A 15681-nucleotide genomic window follows, 5' to 3' on the forward strand; every position below is an offset into this window, starting at 1 on the left:
TAATAATTGAGCAAAATTTGGCATAAATATATTTTTTGAGAGCTGACTGAAAAGATAAAAACAACATTTTAACAAATAATAATGAATGTTTAGACAATAATAGTTAATATAATAATATAATATAAAATGTTTCTCACCTGCAGTATAAATTTTAACTGAGACTGGGGAGAGGAACAGTGAAACAAAGACGAATTAGATACAGCTCAAGCACAATGCTAATTTTTTAAAGAAATATTCATATCTTTTCAATGACAAACCTATTCTGTCATCATTTACTCATCCATATGTTATAACAAAATGGTATGCTGTTATTTTGGTGGAACATAAAATGGCAAATTTTTGAAGAATCTTTAAGTTGCTCTTTTCTATGCAAATACTGTTCATAGTATGTCAGGTTTAAAAAGGAAAAGACTCCAGAATCAGTCTGTAAATTCCAAGTCTTTGCGATTCATATAATAGCACTGTGTGTGAAACAAACTGAAATTTAAGTTGTAAGTTCACTTATAATTTCACATAGTTTGACATTGTTGAAACCAAACATTGTAGGTTCCTGCATGTGCTATAGCAGAATGTGGCACTCCAGTAGATATATGCAGAATAGTGTCACAGGTTTCAGTATATCTAACAAACAGAGGAGTGATGCAGAATGAACAAAGAGATACTATGTTTAATAATCACAGAGAGCGACAGCACACTAGACATAAGGTTAACATGAGACCATGAACTGAGGATAACTGAGGGCTTAAATGCACAAGGAATGTGTGGCGAGGGGGGCGTGGTTCAGCGAGGTCTGCGGCGGGAGAGAGCATCGGGAGATCTTTGGTGAGTGAGCGAGTTAAATGTAAATCACGAACACCTGTTTCTCATTTCAGTAATTGGCGCGGAGACAGGTTAAAACGCCGCGAGAAGCAGGAGTCGGGGAGAGAGAGGGGAACTGCTGACTGAGCAGCTGGTGCACGACTAACTGGAGTGAAGCCCATTGTGGATTGTACAGCCGTGACCAGGAGTGAAGCCCTTTGTGGATTGTATATGCCGTGACTGGAGTGAAGCCCTTTGTGGATTATTTTATTTGCTGTTGTGCCTTGCACAGTTTTTGTTGGACGTTTCTAATTCTTGAAATAAAGCTCAGTCAGCAGTTGAACGCCGACCCTGTCCCCTTCCTTCCTACACATAAGAACATTAGTTGTATTACACTGGTGCCGAAACCCGGGAAGGAAGCTGGGTGGCCGCTGCCATGCAATCTTCGTCCTCCCCGTCGACATTTGCGGAAGTCATCGCGTCCCTCGCGGTCCTGCATCAGGAACAACATCGAGCCCTGCTGGACCTGCGCACCGACCAAGAACGTCGCTTCCAAGCCATCGTGCAGGCCCAGCAGGAGGACCGCGAGAGGTTCCGGAGCTGGATTGACCGGGAGGTTCACCAGGAGACCATCGGGCAGCCGGCGGCGCCTACCCACCTGCCATTGAACAAAATGGGGCCGTCGGACGACCCCGAGGCCTTCCTCGATTTGTTTGAGCGGTCAGCCGAGGCAAGTGGCTGGCCGCGGGACCAATGGGCCATGAGGCTGGTCCCCCTCCTCTCGGGGGAATCGCAGGTGGCGGCGCAGCAGCTGCCAGCAGAGAACCTCCTGGTCTTTGACGACCTTCGGCGGGCCATCGTTCAGCGGGTCGGCCGGACCCCAGAGCAACATCGTCAACGCTTCCGCTCCCTGGACCTGGGTGAGTCCGGCCGGCCCTTCGTGTTGGCCCAACAGCTCCGGGACTCGTGCCGCAAATGGCTACTGGCTGAGGGAAGCGACGTGGACCGGATTATCGATCGTGTGGTACTGGAGCAGTTTATTACTCGGCTCCCCAAGAAAACAGCCGAGTGGGTCCAGTGCCACCGCCCCACGTCGCTGGACTCAGCCATCGAACTGGCGGAGGACCACATGGTGGCGTGCCAAGGGGTCGGCGAACCCCTACCATCCGCCTCTCTCTCTCCTTCTTTTAATCCCCCTCTCTCTCTAAACCTGTCCCTCTACCCAGGTCTCGTCCGCCCGGCCCACCACGTGTTCCGCCCCGGGGGCAGGGCGGAACGGAACAGGGCCCGTATTATGGACCAAGAGGGGCGGGACTCCCTGCTGCCGGGCCGGACTCCGCTCCTGCTTCTCCCCTCTCTCCTGCCACAAGAGCGGCGGGCAGGTCTGGGCCGGCCTGTTGGCGTTGCGGGGACCCGGAGCACTTTGTGGACAGGTGTCCAGTGATGGAGGTTGGGACGTTGATCCGGGTCCCGGACGATCCGCAGGCTGCCCCCGGTCAAGCTGGTGAGTACCAAATACCTGTGAGTGTCAAGGGGGGTACCTATCAGGCTTTGGTGGACTCAGGATGTAACCAAACCTCAGTGCATCAAAGCCTGATTTCGTCCGGGGCATTGGATACAGGCCGCTTGGTTAAGGTGAGGTGTGTGCACGGGGATGTGGTGAAATATCCGTTAGTGCTCGTCATTATTCAATTTAGGGGTCAAAAGCATAGTGTGGAGGTGGCAGTTAATCCGCACCTCCGGCATCCGATAATTTTGGGGACGAATTGGCCAGCATTTAATAAATTATTGTGGTGTTTATGCTCGGATGCCTCTTGGGGGGAAAAATCGCGGGATAAGGAGGTGCGAGTGCAGGCGGGAGAGACTGATCAGGGACCGGTGAGTTCAGCTTCAGGGGAACAGAGCGAAATTGGAAGACTTATTCTTTCGGATCGCGATGACCTTCCCCTGGAACAGTCTCACGATGAGACGCTAAAAAACGCGTTTGAAAAGGTCAGCACCATCGATGGTCAGCCTCTCCAGCCTGGGCGTCCACTTTCTTATCCGTATTTTGCGATCATAAAAGATAGGTTGTATCGAGTGACCCAAGACACTCAGACAAAAGAAGATACAACCCAATTATTAGTTCCAAGGAGCCGCAGGGAAATGCTTTTCCACGCGGCTCATTCTAATCCGATGGCTGGGCATTTAGGACAAACGGCAACACTAAATCGTCTCATGACCCGATTCTTTTGGCCGGGCATTCACGAGAATGTGCGCAGGTGGTGCGCGTCTTGTCGGGAATGTCAGTTGGTTAACCCACCGGCCACCCCAAAAGCGCCGTTGCGCCCCCTCCCATTAATGCAGGTCCCCTTCGAAAGAATTGGTATGGACCTCATCGGGCCATTAGAGCGATCAGCAAGAGGGCATCGCTTTGCATTAGTCATTGTGGATTATGCAACGCGATATCCTGAAGCAGTGCCACTCCGCAACATTTCTGCTAAGAGTGTTGCGGATGCACTGTTTAGTTTAATCTCCCGAGTGGGGGTTCCGAAAGAAATCCTCACTGATCAAGGCACGGCGTTTATGTCACGCACGTTACGCGAACTTTACGAATTGTTGGGCATTAAATCCGTGCGTACCAGCGTCTTTCACCCACAAACGGACGGCCTGGTCGAACGGTTTAATCGCACGCTTAAATCCATGATTCGTAAATTCGTTCAAGAGGACGCCAAAAATTGGGATAAGTGGTTAGAACCTCTGTTATTTGCAGTGCGAGAGGTCCCGCAAGCCTCCACGGGGTTTTCCCCCTTCGAGCTTCTCTTTGGACGCCAGCCCCGGGGGGTATTAGACGTCCTAAGAGAGACTTGGGAGGACGGACCATCTCAGGCCAAAAATGAAATTCAGTATGTGCTGGACTTGAGAGCAAAACTCCACACGTTGGGGCGGCTGTCTATGGAGAATTTGTTACAAGCCCAGCACAGACAGAGCCAGCTGTATAACAGGGGAGCTAACTTGCACAAATTTTCACCGGGAGATAAAGTACTTGTATTGCTTCCCACTTCAAGCTCGAAATTACTTGCAAAGTGGCAAGGACCGTTTGTGGTGACACGGCAAGTCGGTGAGCTCGATTATGAGGTTGTGCGTTCCGATAGGAGAGGAGCACGTCAGATTTACCACCTCAATCTCCTTAAAAAATGGAATGAGGCGGAATCAGTGATGCTGGCGACGGTGATTAGCGGAGAGGATGATCTCGGGCCAGAGGCGAATGTCAAAAAACAGTCCCTCGCTCTGGCCCCAGGGGGAGATCACCTCTCGCCCTCACAGCTCACTGATTTATCCAAGTTACAAGCAGAGTTTGCAGACGTGTTTTCTCCCCTACCGGGCCGTACAAACCTCATTCAGCACCACATCGAGACAGAGCCGGGCGTGGTGGTTCGCAGCCGGCCGTATAGATTGCCTGAACACAAGAAAAATGTAGTTCAGGCAGAATTAGAAGCTATGCTTGAAATGGGAGTAATAGAAGAGTCCAGCAGTAACTGGGCGAGCCCGATAGTTTTGGTTCCCAAGACGGACGGTTCAGTTCGGTTCTGTGTGGACTATCGCAAGGTGAACGCAGTGTCGAAATTCGACGCGTATCCAATGCCTCGGGTGGACGAGTTGCTTGACCGGCTAGGTACGGCTCGATTTTATTCAACACTGGACTTAACGAAAGGGTATTGGCAGATCCCCTTGTCGCCATTATCCAAAGAAAAGACGGCTTTCACGACGCCGTTTGGATTACACCAATTCGTCACCCTTCCGTTCGGGTTGTTCGGGGCACCGGCTACCTTTCAGCGTCTCATGGATAAAATTTTGCGGCCCCATGGTGCATATGCTGCTGCCTATCTGGACGATATTATTATCTTCAGTAATGACTGGCAGCGGCATATGCAGCATTTGAGGGCCGTCCTGAGATCGCTGAGGGGAGCCGGGCTCACGGCCAACCCGAAGAAGTGTGCGATTGGGCGCGTGGAAGTAAGGTATCTGGGCTTCCACTTGGGGCATGGACAGGTGCGTCCCCAAATTGATAAGACGGCAGCGATTGCGACCTGTCCGCGCCCCAAGACCAAAAAGGAGGTTAGACAGTTCCTCGGGCTGGCGGGATATTATAGGAGGTTTGTTCCTAATTATTCGGCCCTCACCAGCTCGTTGACTGATCTAACCAAAAAGGATGCGCCAGATACGGTCCAGTGGACGGAGCTGTGCCAGCAGGCCTTCACCCAGGTGAAGGCTGCTCTATGTGGCGGGCCATTGCTTCACTCTCCTGATTTTTCTCTCCCTTTTCTGTTGCAGACTGACGCGTCGGACAGGGGGCTGGGTGCTGTCCTGTCCCAGGAGATAGAGGGTGAGGAACGGCCGGTGCTGTACATTAGCCGTAAGCTCTCAAAGAGAGAAGCTAAGTACAGCACCGTTGAGAAAGAGTGTTTGGCTATTAGATGGGCCATCCTCACCCTCCGCTATTATCTCCTGGGATGGGAATTCACTCTCTGTTCGGACCACGCTCCCCTGCAGTGGCTCCACCGCATGAAGGATACCAATGCGCGGATCACTCGTTGGTATCTGGCATTACAGCCTTTTAAGTTCAAGGTGGTCCACAGGCCGGGTGTTCAGATGGCTGTGGCCGATTTCCTCTCCAGAAATGGGGGGGGGGGCTGTAGGCCAGACGGCTCCCCGGCCTGAGTCGGGCGGTGGGGGTATGTGGCGAGGGGGGCGTGGTTCAGCGAGGTCTGCGGCGGGAGAGAGCATCGGGAGATCTTTGGTGAGTGAGCGAGTTAAATGTAAATCACGAACACCTGTTTCTCATTTCAGTAATTGGCGCGGAGACAGGTTAAAATGCCGCGAGAAGCAGGAGTCGGGGAGAGAGAGGGGAACTGCTGACTGAGCAGCTGGTGCACGACTAACTGGAGTGAAGCCCATTGTGGATTGTACAGCCGTGACCAGGAGTGAAGCCCTTTGTGGATTGTATATGCCGTGACTGGAGTGAAGCCCTTTGTGGATTATTTTATTTGCTGTTGTGCCTTGCACAGTTTTTGTTGGATGTTTCTAATTCTTGAAATAAAGCTCAGTCAGCAGTTGAACGCCGACCCTGTCCCCTTCCTTCCTACACATAAGAACATTAGTTGTATTACAGAATGATAATAAACAGAACAGGGATCATGTGTTTACTCTGTACTCATGTGTTTACTCTGTACTCTTTACTATGTTGCTTTTCACTCTGTACATGCTGCCCTTAGGAGAGATAATTAGGAAGCATGGTGTTAGTTTTCACTGCTACGCTGACGATACTCAGCTCTATATTTCCTCGCGCCCTGACGAAGCCTACAAATTCACAAAACTAACAGAATGCATAGCTGACATTAAAAACTGGATGACAAGAAATTTCTTATTATTAAATTCAGAAAAAACTGATATCCTAATCTTTGGACCAAAAACTTCCTCACGAAAAAACCTTGAATACTCTCTAACATTTGACGGGTGCTCCATTAAACCTTCGTCCTCAGTTAGGAACCTGGGTGTGCTCTTTGATACTGTTACGAATGCGCAGGCATGAATCCAAATGCAAGCACCAACGTTTAATAACAAAAGGTAATCCATTCACAGACAGCTGACGAGAGCAACGACAAGAACATACTCACAAACGCATCGACCAACAAACAACAAATGAAGCATAAAGGTTTAAATAGACACGTTAACAATGGGCTGATAAGGGACGGGTGTTGGTGATATGATGTCATGGTAACTAATGAGGGTAACTATAGCGACACACAAGGTACAGGCAAAACAGAAACCAAAACACAGGAAATAAAGATTGAAACAAAGAAAACCGATTACACTTCAACAGAAAAGTCCTACAAAACACAAAACACCGGGATCCTGACATAGCCCCCCCTCAAAGGTGCGGCTTCCAGACGCACCTACAAACAAAAGATCCAGGAGAGCTGTGGAGCGGAGGCAAACTCCGAGGCGAGACGGAGGGCCTGGACCATGGAGTTGAGGAAGGACCAGAAACACAAGTGTCAAAGGGAGCCGAAGCAAAACAGGCAGTAAAGGTGGCCGGAGCGGCGCCAGCTGAGTAGGCGGCCAAGATGGCACAGACCGGACCAAGTGCGTAGTGACCAGCAGGCCTGGACTTGAGTGCGTAGCGACCGGCGGGCCTGAAATTGAGTGCATAGCGACCGGCGGGCCTGGACTTGAGTGCGTAGCGACCGGCGGGCCTGGACTTGAGTGCGTAGCGACCGGCGGGCCTGGACTTGAGTGCGTAGCGACCGGCGGGCCTGGACTTGAGTGCGTAGCGACCGGCGGGCCTGGACTTGAGTGCGTAGCGACCGGCGGGCCTGGACTTGAGTGCGTAGCGACCGGCGGGCCTGGACTTGAGTGCGTAGCGACCGGCGGGCCTGGACTTGAGTGCGTAGCGACCGGCGGGCCTGGACTTGAGTGCGTAGCGACCGGCGGGCCTGGACTTGAGTGCGTAGCGACCGGCGGGCCTGGACTTGAGTGCGTAGCGACCGGCGGGCCTGGACTTGAGTGCGTAGCGACCGGCGGGCCTGGACTTGAGTGCGTAGCGACCGGCGGGCCTGGACTTGAGTGCGTAGCGACCGGCGGGCCTGGACTTGAGTGCGTAGCGACCGGCGGGCCTGGACTTGAGTGCGTAGCGACCGGCGGGCCTGGACTTGAGTGCGTAGCGACCGGCGGGCCTAGACTTGAGTGCGTAGCGACCGGCGGGCCTGGACTTGAGTGCGTAGCGACCAGCGGGCCTGGACTTGAGTGTGTAGCATCCGGCGGGCCTGGACTTGAATGCAAAACAGCCAGTGTGGGAAGTCAACGGTGGGTCGTTCACACTAGACAGCAACCCTCTCCACTCCCGGACAGCTTCACAAACGTGCCGTGTCTCTGGGCGATCAGCGGAGACAGGACGTGGCTCTGGGCGATCAGCGATGACAAGACGTGGCTCTGGGCGATCAGCGGAGACAGGACGTGGCTCTGGGCGATCAGCGAAGGCGTGACGTTGCTCTGGGCGATCAGCGTCGACGTGACATTGCTCTGGGCGATCAGCGAAGGCGTGACGTTGCTCTGGGCGATCAGCGTCGACGTGACATTGCTCTGGGTGATCAGCGAAGGCGTGACGTTGCTCTGGGCGATCAGCGGCGACGTGACATTGCTCTGGGTGATCAGCGAAGGCGTGACATTGCTCTGGGTGATCAGCGAAGGCGTGACGTTGCTCTGGGTGATCAGCGGCCACGTGACATTGCTCTTCCACGACCCCGACAGTAAATGCCGAGCCGCTCAACCGTAATGCCAAGTCAATATAATATTCAAGAGTCCAGCTAGGGTGATGCAATGGCACAAAAGATTTGAGTGACTCAGATAACCCTCCTCGAAAGAATATCATTAAGCATAAATTGTCCATACGAGTCAAGTGAGCCACCTCTACAAAGTCCCTCACGTAATCCTCAATAGACAAATCTCCTTGACGGAGACGCAAAATTTGTGCTGCTGGATTCATGGTTTGGTTGGTCGATCTGTTACGAATGCGCAGGCATGAAACAGAGTGAGAATCCAAATGCAAGCACCAACGTTTAATAACAAAAGGTAATCCATTCACAGACAGCTGACGAGAGCAACGACAAGAACATACTCACAAACGCATCGACCAACAAACAACAAATGAAGCATAAAGGTTTAAATAGACACGTTAACAATGGGCTGATAAGGGACAGGTGTTGGTGATATGATGTCATGGTAACTAATGAGGGTAACTATAGCGACACACAAGGTACAGGCATGAACAGTTTGTTCATGCATTCATGACCTCAAGACTAGATTATTGTAACGCTCTACTGGGTGGTTGTTCTGCTCGGCTTTTAAACAGACTACAGTTGGTCCAAAATGCGGCAGCTAGAGTTCTTACTAGAACCAGAAAGTATGACCATATTAGCCCAGTTCTGTCAACATTACATTGGCTCCCTATTAAACATCGTATAGATTTTAAAATCTTGTTAATTACTTATAAAGCTCTAAATGGTTTAGCTGCCCAGTACCTAAGTGAGCTCTTAATGCATTATAGTCCTCCACGTTTATTGCGATCTCAGAATTCAGGCCAGTTGATAATACCCAGAATATCAAAATCAACTGAAGGCGGCAGATTCTTTTCCTATTTAGCACCTAAACTATGGAACAATCTTCCTAGCATTATTTGGGAAGCAGACACACTCTGTCAGTTTAAATCTAGACTAAAAACACATCTCTTTGCTCTTGCATACACATAACACATTATCAATACATTAAAATTTTTCAAATCCGTTAAAGGATTGTTACACTGCAATAATTAGGTCGGCCGGAACCGAGAACATTTCCTATAACACTAGATATACCTGTACATCAGAATAAGAATGGTATCTACGCTAATATCTGTCTCTCTGCTTATCCTGAGGTTTGCCGGGTGCTGGATCCAGGCCGTATCCAGATCAGATGGAGAACCTGTGTCTGGACCTGACTACAACGTAGCCCAGGAGACAATGGGCCTACAGATCCAGTTCTGGCTGCATCTATAATTCAGATTTTTAATCTCCGTATCCGCTTACATATATTTATATATAATCTATTTTTAATCTCTATAATAAAAATGTATAATTCAGATTTTGATCTCCATATCCATTTACAGTGGTGGAAAGAGTACTAAAAATTTTTACTCAAGTACAAGTACTGTTACATTGCTGAAATAATACTCAATTACAAGTAAAAGTACTGGTGTCAAAAAAGTACTCGAGTAAAAGTACAAATTACTCTTCTCAAAAACTACTCAAAGTACTAAAATTACTAGTTACTTTTTAGCTGGCGATATTTAATGAATTGCCCAACAATATTCAATCAATCAGTAGAAAATAGCTACTTTTTAACAAAGCACTTTCACCTTATTCATGAAGTGCATGAAGTAGTCACAATACTGGAATTTCTAACTTCAATACAATACAAATTATCAATATTCAGTATCATTTTAAATACCAATAACATTGATCAATTACCGTTACAATAATCTCACTTAAATATTTGCTCACTCTGTGTATTTGTGTCTTTACAGTAGGGTAACTTTATTGCAATAGCTCACATGCAGCACAAGAAAGCTTGATTTCAAACTGAATTGAATTTACAAAAAAAGACAAGAAAACAGTCAGTAATAAAATAGGAACAAAAACAAATTACCTCAATTCAGCTGGGGTATATGAAATATAACAACACTGAATTTTTATATGCGCTGTATCTTAAAGGGTTAGTTCACCCAAAAATGAAAATTCTGTCATTAATTACTCACTCTCGTGTTGTTCCAAATTCATAAGACCTTCGTTCATCTTCAGAACACAAATTCAGATCTTTTTGATGAAATTTGAGCGCTTTCTGACCCTCCATAGACTGCAATGTTATTACCACTTTTTATGGCCCAGAAAGGTAGTAAAGACATAGTTAAAACAGTCATGTGACAAGAATGGGTCAACCCTAATGTTATGAATCGACCGGAATACTTTTTGTGCACAAAATAAACAAAAAAACCCACTTTATTCAACAATTTATTTTATTCTCTTCCATGTCAGTCTCTGACACTGTTGACATAGTAAACACAGTCAGCTCATTTTATTGGCGGGATTCTGTGTCAGCATCACATGCATGTGCTGTGGTGCTCACACGAACACCGTCAGAGAGTGACACGGAGAGAGGAAATTGTTTAATAAAGTCGTTATTTTTGTTTTTTTGCACACAAAAAGTATTCTGGTCGCTTTATAACATTAAGGTTGAACCACTGTAGTCACATGGGCTATTTTAACAATGTCTTTACTATCTTTCTGGGCCTGCAAAAGTTGCAATTGCGTTGCAGTCTGGGGTCAGAAAGCGGATTTTATCAAAAATATCTTCATTTGTGTTCTGAAGATGAATTAAGGTCTTACGGGTTTGAAATGACATGAGGGTGAGTAATTAATGACAGAAATTTAATTTTTTGGTTAAACTAACCCTTTTAAGAGCCATATAATATATTATTTAGATAAAAAGAACATCAGAATGGTTTGACTTATAATGTCTGTATATAGTGATGCAGTTACACAGACTAGGTTATTTATGTAAAAATCATATAAATGCCCCATTCGGAAACATACATCTAGGCTACATTGTAAAGAAATTAAAGATCCACCTTTGTTTGTTGAGACTGTAGCATTTTCATCGGCCAGGCATGGAAGTCTATTATTATTGTTTGATAACTTTTGACAACGTTTAATTTCAGAGCACGCAGAGATTCGCGATTGCACACTACATGATATTTTATTAACAAAATTCGGGAGGAGCAACGTTCAAATAATCTGACTAATCACCACGTCATCTCAGCCAGCTGTCAGCAATCAGTAATCAACATATCTACCCAATCAGCACGAGTGAAAGCATATATATAACAAATGGTCGACTCACCTATATTCCGCGACAGTTTGACAGCATCTGACCCGCCCTAGTTCCCACCGTGTCCGAAATTAATCGCTGTGTGTCCGATGAATAATCTTTCGTCCACAAGGTATCTTTGCCACAATCCTCTGGCCTTACTATGAGCAATTACACCGCCGCCGATTCATCTCGGGGGCACTTCAGCCCAAACAAAACGGTCCCCGCATGCCAAGACCGACTTTCGTCACTGCGGTCGAAACATCCGTGATTTCCTTCCGTGTATTTTCCTAGTTCTGCCCAGTCTATCTTTCCTGCCATAAAGAAATGGACAACAAGGCAGTCGAGCACCAAGCTCGAGTCTCGGGCAATTTCGCCTCTTCCCGTGAAGAAACGGGCCTTCCTCCAGCATCAGGCCGCCGCAGCAGGCCTTTCAGCAAAGCCACGCCGCAGCGCAGATATCAGTCCAAGCCAGCTGACACTTTCCACCCCATCGGCTCAACCCAGCAAAAGCACAGTTAAAATCCTTCTCGTTTTCTGTCACTGAATTAATTTCTACAGTTATGCCATCTGTATCAATGTTGATCGAGGGAATCCACGTTTTAAACTTTTCTGTAAAGTTTGCCGTTCTAAATTACGGCACGATTGTGGTTTAAACAAGCAATCAGCTGATGCACGTATGACGTTAATATTACATGCATACAGAATCATTGAAACTCTTAACTTATTGTCCTCGCTGCCCAGCGATTTATCAAAATCGCTTAGAAACTAAGTCATAATATGTATTTCTGTTTAAGTATAACCACTGCTTCAATATTGGAGACGCAGAGACTGGTAGGAAAAATTATTTTCAAATCATTATTTTGATGCATTTAAATAAATCTTACCATTCCCCTTTCATCTGTATCTGTTTTATAACGAGCATAATTTGTAAGTAACTTAACAAACCAGACAGATAACCAATGAATAAACTATTACGTTGCAGTTTGGAAGTATGGAATTTGAGTAATTTCCAGGTCTGGATAGAAAAGAAACCAACATAAATAAATATAAATGAACAATGTCATACAAGCAGTGTGTTCATGGTAAAATTTTAGTGATTGTTGAACACAATTAAAATAAATTCAAGGTGCACACTTGTATGCAAAGCTCTGTCTTTTACAAATGATTCTCTTTTGATCTTTACTAAATAAATGTGCTTGTGACAGACCAGCAACAGTTAAAGAACAAAGGATCATCTAAATCATATTGTACTTTGCTGTTTGATGATCTTTCAACATCAAACAATGACAGTTCAACAGTACTGTCTTTTACAGTATCAAACCATTGTCAGTTTCGCTGAGCTCAGGTTTCCAATCGCCCCAGATAAAACGATGGGTCCAGCCACGTCCATTGAATTTCTGGGCCTTAACTAGAATACAGCTAATATCTAGGCCTCACGGCATAAGGAATCAATAGGATATTTGTTCGCTTCCACCTTCCTAAACAGTAATTCCTGTTTAGAACAGTTTGGACTATCTTCGATCAGCTACTTAAACTTCATGATGTGAGTAATTCCACAAGGCCACTCTTTCATCTTACATCTCCTCACTCTTGTATCTTCAATTAATGTGCTAGAAACAAGCGTCAGGCCGCAGCAGCAGCAACAAGCCTGGACCGTGCCCCAGATTCCCTACTTTCCTCCCTCTGCTTAGCCACACATTGCGGCTTTCACCGGCGCCGCACTCCATCCAAAGATGCCTGCCCCTCTTGGTGAACGCCTTCACTCCAAACATGAGGATGCCTCTCTAGTGAAGCAAGCTCAGCTGTCTAAACCATTTCATCCCGCCATCTTTCACCCTACCTCTTTTGTCTTTGGTCTACAGTGTCAGCTACGGACCTTAGCGTGAGGCTGCCTCCGCTATCGCCGCAGGTCTAGACGTCCTATTTTCCCCAGCTTCCCTCTTTTTCTAACCACCCTGTTCCTTCCCAGGCTCCAGCGGCCAACCCGAGCAAGAGGCTGCCTCTGCTAACGGTGCAGGCCCGGACACCCCAATTTCCCTTTCTCAGTTTCCCTCTTTTCTAACCTCCTCATCCCTCCCCTGGCTCCAGGGGCCGACCGAGCGTGAGGCTGCCTCCGCTATCGGCACAGGCCTAGACGTCCTACTTTCCCTTCCTTCCTTTTCTAACCACCCTGTTCCTTCCCAGGCTCTAGGGGCAAACCCGAGCGTGAAGCTGCCTCCGTTAACGGTGTAGGCCCAGATGCCTCAATTTCCCTTTCTCAGTTTCCCTCTTTTCTAACCTCCTCATCCGTCCCCTGGCTCCAGGGGCCGACCAAGCGTGAGGCTGCCTCCGCTAACGGCCTCGGTCCCGGCCTTTCTTCCTCCTTGCTCTGTCCCACAAGCAAACGCAGTTCACCCTGTCTACTACACTGATGCCCATCCCACCAAATGCTACAGCCCTGGAACCAAACCATGTTGCCAACAACATCAGATCCTCTTAGAAATTCAAGCTGTTGTCACCAGAGGTGGACGCATTCTCAACCCCGGTACCTTATTCTGAGCTGATATTTCCATAAACCACCCACAAAAAACTCTCCTTGACACCTCTCTCGACTTCATTCTTCAAGCTGCCTCCCCTAGAACCCTACAATCCATTCTGCATAGGAGCAGCAACTACAGCCACCCAAAAAGGCCACTCCCAGCATCAGATTCAAACATTTGGTCACTGGAAGCTTAAGAACTACATCCGATCTAATCGCTTCCATATTAAAGAAGCCCAACGAACACCTATCGGTTAGTTTCAGCTCCAGCTCATTCTCTCACACATACCCGCAAGCCACCATATCCAACTCAACCAATACCATCATTCCAATATAACGAAAATTTTCTATCATTGCAGCAGCAGTGATGTCACCTTGGCTCCCGCAGGAGCTCAGTTATTCTGGCTTTTCTCTCCACTGCAGCAGCAGTGATGTCGCCTCAGCTCCCGCAGGAGCTCAGTTCTTCAAGCCAATTTCTCCACTGCCGCAGCAGTGATGTCGCCTCGGCTCCCGCAGGAGCTCAGTTCTGGCTAATTCCTCCACTGCCGCAGCAGTGTTGTCACCTCGGCTCCCGCAGGAGCTCAGGTCTTCTGGCTATTTCCTCCACTGCCGCAGCAGTGATGTCGCCTCGGCTCCTGCAGGAGCTCAGTTCTGGCTAATTCTTCCACTGCCGCAGCAGTGATGTCGCCTCGGCTCCCGCAGGAGCTCAGTTATTCTGGCTAATATCTCCACTGCCGCAGCAGTGATGTCGCCTCGGCTCCCACAGGAGCTCAGTTATTCTGGCTAATATCTCCACTGCCGCAGCAGTGATGCCGCCTCGGCTCCCGCAGGAGCTCAGCGCTGTCTAATGTCTTCATCCATATGACGAGAAATCTACCGGTCCTTTACTAACCCTAACAGCGCATTCAGCCTAAGCAAGGCAATTTTGGGGGTCATCAATGATGTTCCGGCTGCTGTCCTGCATTGGTTTGCAATTTTTGGGGGAGTACATGGGTTCGGGCCAAAATACCGAGCTCGGAGCCCTCTCCTCGGACAGCACGCCAAATACGCATACTATTTACTATCTGATTATTTGTAAGTGTGAACTCGTGAAATGATGTTTTATTAACAAAATTCGGGAGGAGCAACGTTCAAATAATCTGACTAATCACCACGTCATCTCAGCCAGCTGTCAGCAATCAGTAATCAACATATCTACCCAATCAGCACGAGTGAAAGCATATATATAACAAATGGTCGACACACCTATATTCCGCGACAGTTTGACAGCATCCCTCCACCACCCCGTCTCCTCACACTTGCACTGGTTACTTTCCAGAATACTAACCAGAGGGGGGGGGGGGGAGGAGGAGTTCCTGCATTGGTTTGCAATTTTTGGGGGAGTACATGGGTTCGGGCCAAAATACCGAGCTCGGAGCCCTCTCCTCGGACAGCACGCCAAATACGCATACTATTTACTGTCTGATTATTTGTAAGTGTGAACTCATGAAACAGAGCGCGCGCTCAGTGGAGAGGCAGTTCACTTGTTTATTTGAGAGCTCGCGTCGTTTTCGGCCATTACATGAATGCGCTCTCCACAAACACAAACCTGCGGGTATGATTAAAATTATGCGCAATACCTGCAATCCTGCGCTGTAACTGAAATGAGTGACAGGAGGAGGAGGCGTCGGGGAGATGAGAGATGAGAACGCGCCGCTGGTAAAATTTCAGGGTTTTCATTGGTCCGTTTACGATCGGATAACTTTATTGGCTACCGATATGCTGGTCAAAGCAGAGCCATATGGTTTCAATATTAGGCTAATTCAAATTGTTGGCATACTCAGTAACGGAATGTGATTTTACAAGTAGCGAAGTAGATTTCTAAGCTTAATTTGTTCTTAAGTACAAGTAAAATTACAGATTAAAAAATGTACTCAAAAAAG

The 15681-nt window shown here is 47.8% G+C and overlaps 1 protein-coding gene across 2 annotated transcripts in view; it reads right to left on the reverse strand.

The window, feature by feature from the left end:
* The window catches only part of ca14 (carbonic anhydrase XIV), a 115398-nt gene that overhangs the window by 21343 nt on the left and 78374 nt on the right, over positions 1–15681 (reverse strand). For both annotated transcript variants that reach the window (XM_067392393.1, XM_067392403.1), the window contains one exon: positions 138–161. In XM_067392393.1, coding sequence (XP_067248494.1) covers positions 138–161 — 24 coding nt within the window. The remainder of the gene's footprint in view (positions 1–137; positions 162–15681) is intronic.

This window comes from Chanodichthys erythropterus, chromosome 2, assembly GCF_024489055.1.
Source record: "Chanodichthys erythropterus isolate Z2021 chromosome 2, ASM2448905v1, whole genome shotgun sequence".
NCBI classification, from domain to species: Eukaryota; Metazoa; Chordata; class Actinopteri; order Cypriniformes; family Xenocyprididae; genus Chanodichthys; species Chanodichthys erythropterus.